The sequence below is a fragment of the Arachis hypogaea genome, chromosome 9 (assembly GCF_003086295.3).
Source record: "Arachis hypogaea cultivar Tifrunner chromosome 9, arahy.Tifrunner.gnm2.J5K5, whole genome shotgun sequence".
NCBI lineage: Eukaryota > Viridiplantae > Streptophyta > Magnoliopsida > Fabales > Fabaceae > Arachis > Arachis hypogaea.
In genome coordinates, this window is record NC_092044.1 from 68885586 (window position 1) to 68898155 (window position 12570).

Consider the following 12570-nt stretch of genomic DNA (forward strand, 5'->3'; position numbering starts at 1 on the left):
GAGGCGCTTCTAATAGCGGCCACTTGGAGAGCACAGCGCTCACTTGGTGAGCATTGTCGTGCTCTCTTCAAGAAAATGCAAGAAAAATTGCTCCCCAAATGCTTCCACTAAGGCTTGAACACGGATACCTCACTAAGGAAGCAAGGATGTTGCGCTCAACTTGTGAGCTGAGCACTCACTTGGTGCCTTCCCCAACATTGCATGCTACAAAGGATCCACACACAAGGCCTCAATGCTCAGCTTAACTTGTGAGCTGAGCATCCTCCTGGAAGCAAATTTTCACATGGGCCCAAAATTCAATAAAAATCCAATTTAATTCAATTCTTCTCCAAATTGAATCAAGGCCAACCAAACCCATTTCTCCTCAAATCCAAAGCAAGCAAAGCCCACATCATCACTCAAAGGCACAAGAACAAGCTAGATTAGGAATATTATTTTGGGAATTTCAATTTCATTTTATTTTCATTTTGTAAAAAGCCTATATAAAGGCATCACTCTCGTTTCAGAGAGGGGAGCCCCATTAGAGAATATTGGAGGGCAGCTCCATTAGAATAGCTCTCGCTTTTAAGTTTTCTTTTGAATTTTGGATTGGGAAGGAAGGAATTCTGTTTCATTCCTGATTTGAGATTCATCTTGTTCTTTTACTGCATAATTCAATTTTCATTTGTTGTTTTAAATCTTCTTCTTCTGTGATCTGTTCTTTTACTTTTCTGCAATTATTCTCTTGTTGGATCAAGGAAGAACTTGAGATCTAGACTTGTTTTCTAGTCTCATCCACCCCTGAGATCTTCAACATTCTTTTAAATTGCTGCAATTTAGCATCAGTCATAGTCTACTTTCAATCCTTCAAGCATTTTCACTTTCTGTTTCATTCCTCTTCAATTTTCTCTCCTGCATTCTGCAATTTCACATTTATGTTCACATTTACCTTGCTGCAATTCTCATTTACATTTCCTGCATGATTTTAATTCCTCTGTAATTGCTCTAAGTTTTGATTCACTACAATTTTGCTTCCCTGTTTACATTGCTCTCAATTTACTTTCATGCAATTTAAGCTGTCTGCAATTGTTCTCAACTTTGATCTACTGCTTTCATTTAATTCCATGCTCCCATTTTCCTTTACATTTGATGCAATTTACATTTCTTGTCATTTAAGTTACTTGCTAATTTACATTCTGCAACTTTAAATTCATTGCCATTTACTTTCTGTTGGCTACAATTTCACATAATTCACTTCAATGTTAGCTTGACTAAACTAATCACCCACTAAAGTTGCTTGATCCATCAATCCTCGTGGGATCGACCTCACTCTAAGTGAGTTTTACTACTTGATGCGACCTGGTACACTTGCCGGTGAGTTTTAGGTGTTTTGGAAATTCGATTTTTCCACAAAAATACCATCATTAATTATGCCTAGTTGACTTATCCTCGATGTAGGGTTGACTAATTAAGATTAATCCACACACATTTACCATGTTTGTGGTCCACAACTATGATAGCAAGCCCTAATTACCCAATTCTCACCAAGAGCCCTTTTTGCTATTTGTTTTCCTTTTATCTCTTTAATTTTTTTTCCTTTAATTTCTTGCATGCTTATTTACATTCCTTGCCTCTCTTGCATTCCCAATCCCCCATTCCTCTCATAGCCAATAACATGACACTTAATTGCAACTCCTAGGGAAGACGACCCGGGACTTAAAACTCCCGGTTATTTGGTTTGAATTGTGACATCCTTTAGATTGACATTTGATTATGAGAATTCATTGTTGGTTTGGACTATGCTACTAACAAATTGATTCTTGTTTTGATTGATTCTAACCCGGCAATAATTCTCGTCATCAGTACTCTTGGCGTTGAACGCTAGGAAGGGGGCAGCAAGGGCGTTGAACGCCCAAGCAGGGGTGATCAGACACATGCAAGTGCTAATAACACCCTTCCTAAGCAAGCCAATAACCCCCTTTCCAATACTGTAGGCTCTCAACCTACATCAACTAAGGTTGATGAGTACAAAACCAAGATGCCATTTCCCCAGAAGCTCTGTCAAGCAGAAAAGGATAAACAGTTTGCCTGCTTTTGAAGAAATCAAGATTCATTTTGAAGAAGCTCTTGAACAGATACCTTCTTATGCTAAGTTAATGAAAGACATATTAAGTCATAAGAAGTATTGGAGAGAGGTAGAAACAGTCCTCCTCAATGAAGAATGCAGTGCAGTAATCCATAAGAACTTAGCAGAGAAACTTCAGCATCCTGGGAGCTTCATGATACCATGCACCCTAGGGGACGCCTGTATAAGGACAACCCTATATGATCTTGGAGCAAGCATTAACCTAATGCCTGCATCGTTAATAAAGCAGCTCTGCTTAACTCAAGAAGTCAAGCCAACCCGCATATGCCTTCAGTTTGCTGATGGCTCTATCAAGTTTCCACTAGCTGTGGTAGAAGACATGATTATTAGGGTTGGACCCTTTGCTTTCCCCACAGACTTCATGGTGCTAGAAATGGATGAGCACAAAAATGCATCCATCATTTTAGGAAGACTATTCCTAGCCACAGGACGGACACTCATTGACATTCAAAAAGGGGAAGTAACCCTGGGAGTCAATGAGGATGAATTCGTGCTGAATGCTGTTAAAGCTATGCAGCATCCAAACACCCCAGAGGAATGTATGAGCATTGATATCATTGATTCCCTAGTGGAAGAAGTGAATATAATCAAGAGACTCAAAGAAAAACTGAAGGACATCCTTTATGATGTCGAGTGAACCTCCTAAACTCGAGCTCAAGCCGTTACCATCATCCTTGAAATATGCATTTCTAGGAGATGGGGATACTTATCCTATGATTATAAGCTCTGCTTTAGAACCACAGGAAGAAGAAGCACTGATCCTAGTGCTAAAGGTGCACAGGATAGCTCTTGGGTGAACCTTAAGTGACCTTAAAGGCATTAGTCCAACCCGATGCATGCACAAAATCTGGCTGGAAGATGACGCTAAACCTGTGGTACAATTACAAAGGCGACTGAATCCAACTATGAAGGAAGTAGTGCAAAAGAAAGTCACAAAACTCAGGGAAGCTAGGATTATTTATCCTATTTCGGACAGCCCCTGGGTAAAACCTGTCCAAGTTGTACCCAAGAAGGGAGGAATGGCAGTAGTTCACAATGAAAAAAATAAACTGATTCCCATCGGAATAGTTACAGGGTGGCGTATGTGTATTGATTACAAGAGACTCAATAACGCCACAAGAAAGGATCATTTTCCTTTACCATTCATAGACCAGATGCTAGAGAGGCTAGAAGGGCATGCATTTAATTGATTCTTGGATGGTTATTCCGGTTGCAATCAAATTGTAGTAGATCCACAGGATCAAGAAAAGACAACATTCACATGCCCATATGGAGTGTTTGCTTATAGGATAATGCCATTTGGCTTATGCAATAAACCTGCCACTTTTCAGAGGTGTATGCTCTCCATTTTTTTTGATCTGGTGGGGAAGTTCCTTGAAGTATTCATGGATGAATTCTCTATCTTCAGAGATTCATTTGAATCTTACCTTGACCATCTAGCCCTAGTTCTGAAATGTTGCTAAGAAACAAACCTAATTTTAAACTAGGAAAAATGTCACTTCATGGTAACTGAAGGAATTGTTCTTGGACATTGAATTTCAGAAAAAGCGATAGAGGTTGATTAAGCTAAGGTGGAAGTAATTGAGCGATTACCACCACCCACTAATGCAAAGGCAGTCAGATGTTTCCTGGGACATGCAGGGTTTTACAGAAGGTTCATAAAGGATTTTTCAAAAATTACAAAGCCCCTGTGTAACCTGTTGACTACTGACACTCCATTTGTTTTTGACAAGGAGTGCCTGCATGCCTTTGAAACTCTGAAAGCCAAGCTTATCACTGTACCCATTATTTCTGCACCCAACTAGGACTTGCCATTCAAACTGATGTGTGATGCTAGTGACCATGCAATTAGCGCCGTCCTGGGGCAGAGACATGATAAGTTCCTACATGTCATTTATTACGCTAGTCGTGTTCTAAATGACGCACAGAAGAACTATACTACCACAGAGAAGGAACTACTCGTGGTGGTTTATGCCATTAACAAGTTCAGATCTTATTTAATAGGGTCTATGGTCATTGTATACACTAACCATGCTGCTCTCAAGTATCTTCTCACCAAGTAGGATTCTAAGCCAAGGCTGATAAGATGGGTACTACTCCTGTAAGAGTTTGATTTAGAAATCAGAGGCAGAAAAAGGTTAGAGAACCAAGTGGTAGACTACTTATCTCAGATTAAGCCAGTAGCAGAGACTGCGCTTCCCTCTACTCAGGTATCTGAAACATTTCCTGATGAGCAACTCTTTGCAATTCGAATAGCCCCTTGGTTTGTAGAGATTGCAAACTACAAAGCCATAAGGTTTATCCCCACAAAATATAGTAGACAGTAAGTTCGAAAACTCATGCATGATGCAAAGTACTACTTGTGGGATGAACCATACCTCTTCAAAAGATGCTTGGATGGTATAACCTGCCAGTGTGTGTCTGAAGAGGAAGCATAGATGATCCTATGGCATTGCCATAGCTCAGAATATGGAGGACACTTTGGAGGTCTTCCTCACAGTCACGACGTGCCTCAAGAAGGGATCCTGGAGATTGAGCTGTTTGATGTGTGGGGAATAGATTTCACGGGGCCTTTCACACCTTCATTTTTGAATACCTACATTCTTGTGGCAGTGGACTACGTGTCTAAGTGGGTTGAGGCAATCGCATCACCCATCAATGATACAAGAGTGGTGATGAGTGGATATTTTATACGCTTTTTGGCATCATTTTCATATACTTTTCAGTATATTTTGTTTATGTTTTATTATATTTTTATAGGTTTTAGTGTAAAATTTACATTTTCGAATTCTACTTCAAGATTGTGTGTTATACAGTGATTTCAGGTATTTTCTGGCTGAAATTGAGGAGCTTGAGCAAAAGTATGATTCAGACACAGAGAAAGAACTGCAGATGCTGTCAAGATCTGACCTCTTATAAACCCCAATTTTGTGGATTATCTTGAGCTTAATTTGGGAGATTTTGTCAACTTATCTCACATTTATTCAATGAAATAGTATGGTTTTGTAATTCTCCTGTAAGTTATGCTTAAGAGTGAAAACATGCTTTTTAGGCCTTTAATTTGCAAATTTTAATTCACTTTAATTCCATTCGATGCCTTGATGTGTTTGTTGAATGATTTCAGGTTCATAAGGCAAGTATTGGATGGAAGAAGTGAAGAGAAAAGCATGAAAGTGGAGAATTCATGAAGAAATGAGCATTTGGATAATTGAGGGTCACGCGCACGCGTCATCCACGCGTACGTGTGAGTTGAAGATTTGCAAGCCACACGCACGTGTCACCCATGCGTACGCGTGAGGAGGGATTTTGGCCAGCGACGTCCACGCGTCACCCATGCGTACGCGTGACGCTGATCACGTGACTTCATTAAAGTGAATTTGCTGGGGGTGATTTTTGAGATGCCCAAGCCCAAATCCAACTCATTCCTAAGGCTATTTCATGCAGAATTCAAGCTTGGACAAAGGAGTGGAGCAATTAGTTTTAGGTTAGCATCATGTAGGTTGGTTTTCTAGAGAGAGAAGCTCCATCTTCTCTCTAGAACTAGGGTTCTTAGGGTTAATTTCTAGTTCTCGTTTTATTTTCTTTACAATTTCTTGTTCTAATACTTTAATTCTCTTAGTTTGTAGTGTTAAGTTTCGTTTTATGCCTCTCTTTAGTTTTATGGATGCTCATGTTGGATTTGGATTCCTTTTAATGCAATTTCATGTTTGATGTTCTTTTAGTGTTGATTTGAGATGCTATTGTTAATATCTTGCATTGGGTAGTAGTAGATTTTATTATTCTTGCAATTTTACCGTGCTTTCATTTATGCCTTCCAAGTGTTTGATAAAATGCTTGGTTGGATGTTAGAGTAGATTTTCAAGCATTCTTGGCTTGGAAAGATAAATTGTGCAATCTTGAGTCATTAATACCCAATTTAGATTGGTGATCTAGAGTTGTTAGTTAATATTGTTTCCATTGACTGTAATCTCTTACTAATTTAATTAGTGAGTTGATTAGGACTTTCGGATTGAGATTATTTGACTTTCTCTCATGGAATATAACTTTATACCTTCTTCCAACATTGGAGATGACGAAATAAGATAAATTCTTGTTAATCATTGTTATGATTAGTGACTAGGATAGAAAGCCTTAATTTTCAATCCTTCATGAATGTCTCTTTTCATTAATTTCTTTCTTTAATTATTTGCTTTACTTTTCTTGTCATTTATTTTATTGCCCTTTACCAAATCAAACCCCCTTGTTCCTTTATAGCCAATAATTGATCACTTCATTCCAATTTCTTGTGAGACGACCTGAGAATTGAATAGTTCGGTTATTTTCATTGGGGCTTGTACTTGTGACAACCAAAATGTTTAAAATTTGATTCGAGTATTGTTAGTTAGTTGGGAACTATACTACCAACGTAACTATTTTGCGTGAAATTCCTAACCATACGAAAATGCTTACATCAAATTTTTGGTGCCGTTGCCAGGGAGTTGTAATGGTGTTATGTTATTGGCTATTGTATATATGTTAATATGCTTCTTTGTTAGTTTTTGCTTGCTTTAGGAGTTAATTTTTGTTAGTCCTTATTAGTATTTGTTTATATTTTCTCTTGTCACTATGAATTCTCATCACTTTGGCTATGAGTTTGGTTACAATTACGTTGTAGGGAATGGAAACTTCAAGCATTTGATCAACCTTCGTGGCAACAACCCCCACCAATGTACTGTGAGCAATGACCACTCCAAGATGCATACCAATCTAATGTGTGTGGTGACCCTCATTGTGGTTGTCAACCACAATTACCATATGCATATGAACCACCTCCCTAACATAACTTTGAGCCACCATACTCACTAGCCCTATACCACCATTCGCCTCCATATGATCCTAACACATATCCACCATACCAACCACCATATGAACCATACCTAGAACCACCACATTTTCAATACCAATACTCCCAAGAACCACAATTTCCATATACACCACCTCAAGACTTTCACCAAGAAGATACACCTTCCAACTACAATACCTTTCCCCCAAACAATGAACCCTCTCTTCCACCACGACCTTGATTGGACCAATCTTTCCAACCCCTAATGCAAGGGCAACAAGAACTTCTAGCTAGGTGTCTAAAGCAAGAAGAAGAGCAAGAGATGCTAGGGTAATTGGTGGCTAGTTTGACCGAAGTGATGAACGACATAGTATCATTGTGCTTAAGTATCCAAGCCATTCCCATTGTTGAATGTGGAGGATTAGTTGAGGAGCACAATGAGATGGGGAATTTGGAACTTCAAGGGAAAGAGGAGGAGTTGAAGCAAGAATTGCAATAAGAGGAGGAGCTAGAGATAATTGAAGCAAAGGAAGTGGTTGAAGATTTGGGAGATGTTGAGTGCAAGAAAGAATCTCAAGTTGAAGAGCCTTCTTCCATAGAGCTTGAAAAAGATGTTGAGGAGGCTAGTACACAACCTCCAAGGCACAATGTGATTGAAGAATTGGAAGAAGAGGGGCAAGCACCAAGTCCCCCTATTTATGATGATTCTGCATTAACATGTGATCCTTTTGAACTTGATGGATACTCCCCCATTGTGCTTGGAATCGATGATGAGGTAGATTTCACTAAACCTCCTATCTATGATTTGAGTGATGGGGAAGAGCTTGAAGACATTGGTGAAGAAGAATATGAACTTGAGGAAGCTTGGCAAGGGGTAGAGGTTGAAGAGCCTTGCCAAGTGGTGGAAGCCCCTAGAAGAGGATGGACGGGAGTGAAAAGTGCCTTATCAAGATCATTGGGAACTCCTCCACCTGAGTCACCATCCAATCCTTCATTCGAGTGGGTAAAACTTCTAACTCTTAGCTTTATTATCCCATTTGAATTTGGCTTGCTTGAAACAGATGGCCAACTTAGGGCGTTTTGTGGAGTTAAGTGTAAGAGGAGGATGTTTAGTGGTTGGCGTTGTAAATCTAGGCTCATTATGGTTGAAGTTTCAAAGACTAGATACAAGGGCTGGTGTAGTGCTCAATTAGATGGGTCTAGGAGGATCGTTTGGTGCCTTCATGAGAATTTTGTTTGTTTACCACCCAGAGGGAATCAGCATAATCAACTTGAAGATGGGTGTGAAAATAAAGCATGGGATCCCGGATTACAAGAGGAGGATCAATGTTGGGAGCCCATGGTTTCTGAAGAACTCCATCAAAGCTTGGATATATTAATTTTAAATGATGGAACTTATTGGAAGTCCAAGCATTGGTGGATGTTCAAGGATGGGTTCAAGCACAAGCCACCTGGATGAAGAGGAGCCCCCCATAAGTCCAACTTTAAGAAAATAAAAAAAAAATTGCTAGGTGGGAGGCACCCCACCATGGTAACATCTTTCCCTTTTCCTTTTTGTAAATATTGGTACAAACTAGTTCAATTTCATGTTTTGTTTAGTTAGTTGAGTCTATTTAGGAGTTTAGTAGGTTGAATAAGGTTTTATGGTATTTTTTTAGCTGTTTGGAGGTTTGGAATGATTGGTTTGGTGCCAAAATTTGGAAAAATTTTGAAAAATAGTGCACCATGCCATGCGTACGCATGACTCCAAGTTTTACACGCGTACGCATGGATCCAAAATTTTCACCTCCCATACAAATTCCAGAGGGTTGTGCGAGTTTTAGGTTAGAATTGTGCCTTTTGCACTAAATTCACCCACGCGTACGCGTGACCCACGCATACGCGTCGCCTCTCTGAATAACCCATCATGCATACCTGTGACTCATGCGTACGTATCACGCCCATTTCATCTATCCATGCTTACGCGTCACTCCACGCGTACACGTGGACTGCCCTGTTCACCCACCTCGATTTCTTCTATTCTTTCCATTTCCCTCCTTCTTCTTTCTTCTCTTCTTTTCTTTCCACCCATCAACCATCATCCAACACAACCAAACACCATTTACCACCATTTCTTTTAGTTAGTTAATTAGATAGTTATTTAGTTAGTTGAATTTTTGTTATTTTTTCTATTTTTCATTATAAGTGTTGGATTATTAATTTTGTTTGCTGTTTATTGCTGCTTAGTATTAACTGATGCTATTTTAGCATAATGGTTTTTTATTGTCATTCTTGGAGTCCCTTGTTGACGTTATATTTGGTTACCTGGTTTTGAGTTTTCATGTTGAACATTTGTGAATGCCAAAGTACATGTGCCGTTGCCTTCAAGCTTTCTAAATCTTTCGGATTGCGTGTTTTGGCCACCATGCATTCATCATCCATTGTTTGGCAATTGTACATTATCAATGTAATTTTTGTTAGGTGATGCTTGTTTATAATTTACCTTTATTGACACCACCTATTTCATGCATTGAAATTTTGGAATTGTGGAATTGGATCGAAAGCTTACCTAGTAATATATTTTTGAGCTTTATAAAGTTTTGCAGACCATGCTTGCTATGTGATTGATTTTCACTTCTATCTTCTTTTCCTAAGTTCCATAGCATCCATGTGTTCCACTTCTATATCACTTAGGTGTTCCAACAATTGCAATATATGTCATTATTTGATGTGTGAGCTCTACATTTTATTTGGTTCATTAAGTTTACTTACACATCAATCAATGTGCATTCATTATCCAATTCACAATTGCTTGAATGCTTTCATGCTTCTTCACTACATGTTTGTATCTTAACCTACAAGTCTTTTAAAGTATCTCAAGCACACTAGAATGAGTGAATTGCACCCTTCTTTTGTGTAATTGTGACATGGCTTTTAAATACTAGGGTGTGAGTTCTAAACCGTGCGCAAACATAGAACTCACACACTTATTTTTCATCAATGTCACACTAATTCACTCACCTGATTCTAGTGATTTACCTCACTCCAACAATTTACGCTTCCTTGCTTTTGTATTTTCTCATTTTACGGTGTTATTTTCTATTTTTCATGAATGATGTATCATAAGCAAAAGAGGAAGCGGGAGAAAGAACATGCAGCAAGGACGATGCAAACTTTTAAGTATTAGGAGGTCGTCCGACCAGTCAGCATTTTTGGGAGACAATTTCTAATCACAATACTTTTGTATTTCATTTTTAGGTCTTTTAGGAATTTTTAGATGCATTTTCTAATTTTAAATATATATATAATAAACTTTGTCAAAATAATGAAAATTTTCAAGAATCTTGTTTATAGGGCACCCCAATTAATTGAAAAAAACATTTTTTTAGAACTTGCTTGAAATATATATTGTGGAACATGATTTTTGAGCTAAGAACACAAGCATGTGAGTTTTGAGCCTAATTGTGTGGTTACATCATATAACCACTTATTTTCATTCTTGTGTGCATTATTCTCTTTCTATGATTGCAATCTTTGATTTGTTTGATTCTATATGTCCATTATTTTGTTTATAGATGCACTTATATGATTGAGGGCATTGTTTCAATTAGCTCACTTACCCAAATAGCCTTACCTTTTATCTTCCATTGTTAGCCAACTTTGAGCCTATGCCAAACCCATTTGTTCTTAATTTTAGCACATTACAATAAATGTCCATTGTTTGGATCTTTGATTAGCTTAGGCTAGTGAGAGTGTTTATCATTTAATTGTGGGAGAGTTGGGAACATTGGTTGAGATAAAAGTGTACTTTTGTATTTTTATTGAAAATATTAGAAATTAGGTACATACCCATGTATTAATTGAATGCAAAATCATATGCATTGATACTTTTGTATATACTTTATTGCAAAAAGAAAAAAAATAGATATTAAAAATAAAGAAAAATATATATCAAAAGAGAAAAAAATAGAAAAAGAAAGAAACAAAAAAGCAATAAAAAGGGGACAAAATGTCCCAATATAAAGTTCAATAAAAATCAATGCATATGTGTGCTGGTCAAAAAGAGAATGCATGAGTGTGTGAAAAAGTGAAGAATGGGTAGTTAGGTTAGCATTTAAATTGTATAGGTTGTCATAGGTTAGGTGGGAAGTTTAAGTTAATCAAAGATTCAACTTCTAGTCCTACTTAACCAAATGGAATCCTACCTTGACTCTAGCCCCATTACAACTTATGGGAAAGTCCTCATGATATTTGTATGCATGCATGAAATAATTGTTGATTGTTAGATGAAAAATAAATCTTGGAAAGCATGATTAAGGGTGAATTGAGTGAATAAACCCTATACACTTTAGCGACTAGAGCGGATACACATCCGGTGAGGATTCGATTGCTCAATTACATGTTTTCACCTATGATTATCTCCTTCTTGCAAGTTTGTAAAATCTTTTAATAACTCAACTCAATTGTATGTTGATTTGATTGCTATTGTTTAAGGCCTTGTACTTATATATGTATTCTTTGAAGTTGATTTATTTTGACCAAGTAGTTGCATTCATTTTGATAGTTGCATGTAGATAGGTTGCACTCAGGTAGTTGCATTGAATAAATGTTGATACCCTTTGCTTCTTTCTTGAGTTTAGCATTAGGACATGTTTGGTTTAAGTGTAGGGAGGTTTGATAAACCCTAATTTTGTGGTTTATCTTGTGCTTAATTTTGGGGATTTTATCAACTTGTCTCACATTTATTCAATGAAATAGCATAGTTTTGTAATACTCCTGGAATTTGTGCTTAAGAGTAAAAACATGCTTTTTAGGCCTATAATTTGCTAATTTTAATACACTTTAATTCCATTCAATGCCTTGATGTATTTGTTGAGTGATTTCAGGTTTATAAGGCAAGTATTGGATGGAAGAAGTGAAGAGAAAAGCATGCAAAGTGGAGAATTCATGAAAAAATGAGCATTTGGAGAATTGAGGGCCACGCGCACGCATCATCCACGCGTACACGTGAGTTGAAGATTTGCAAGCCACGTCCACGCATCACCCATGGGTACGCGTGAGGAGGGATTTTGGCAAGCGAGGCGCATGCTTGACGCTGATCACGTGACGTCATTAAAGTGAATTCACTGGGGGCGAGTTCTGAGCTGCCCAAGCCCAAACCAACTCATTCCTAAGGCTATTTCATGCAGAATTCAAGCTTGGACAAAGAGGGAAGCAATTAGTTTTAGGTTAGCATCATGTAGCTTAGTTTTCTAGAGAGAGGTGTGATGAATCCATATTTGATGATGATTTTTGGTTAGAATTGAATGAATTTCATCACGAAAACTTACACTTATTCCCTTGAATAGCATGCTTTTGAACTTTCCTCCCAAATTGTGCGTGATTATAAAAATATGCTCTCTTATGCTTAATTTGATCTATTTTATTCCAATTGCCTTCCATTCGATGCCTTGATGTGTTTGTGAGTGATTCCAGGTGTATAAGGTAGAAATGGGTTGGAGAAAATGGAAGAAGAGCTTGCAAAGTGGAGGAAACATGAAGAATCAAAGGAGATGAGTTCAGAGACGTGTGCGTGCGCACTACCTCTTGTGCATACGCACGAGAGGCCAAGCAGAGCACGTGGACCATTTCAAGCGCGTCGCGC

General features: G+C 38.0%; 1 protein-coding gene across 1 annotated transcript; it reads left to right on the top strand.

The window, feature by feature from the left end:
* The first annotated feature begins 2000 nt into the window (after window positions 1-2000).
* On the top strand, window positions 2001-2762 carry LOC112709197 (uncharacterized). The gene has a single exon (XM_025761095.1). The coding sequence runs from the start codon at window positions 2001-2003 to the stop codon at window positions 2760-2762; it is 762 nt and encodes a 253-aa protein (XP_025616880.1).
* The last annotated feature ends 9808 nt before the right edge of the window (window positions 2763-12570 follow it).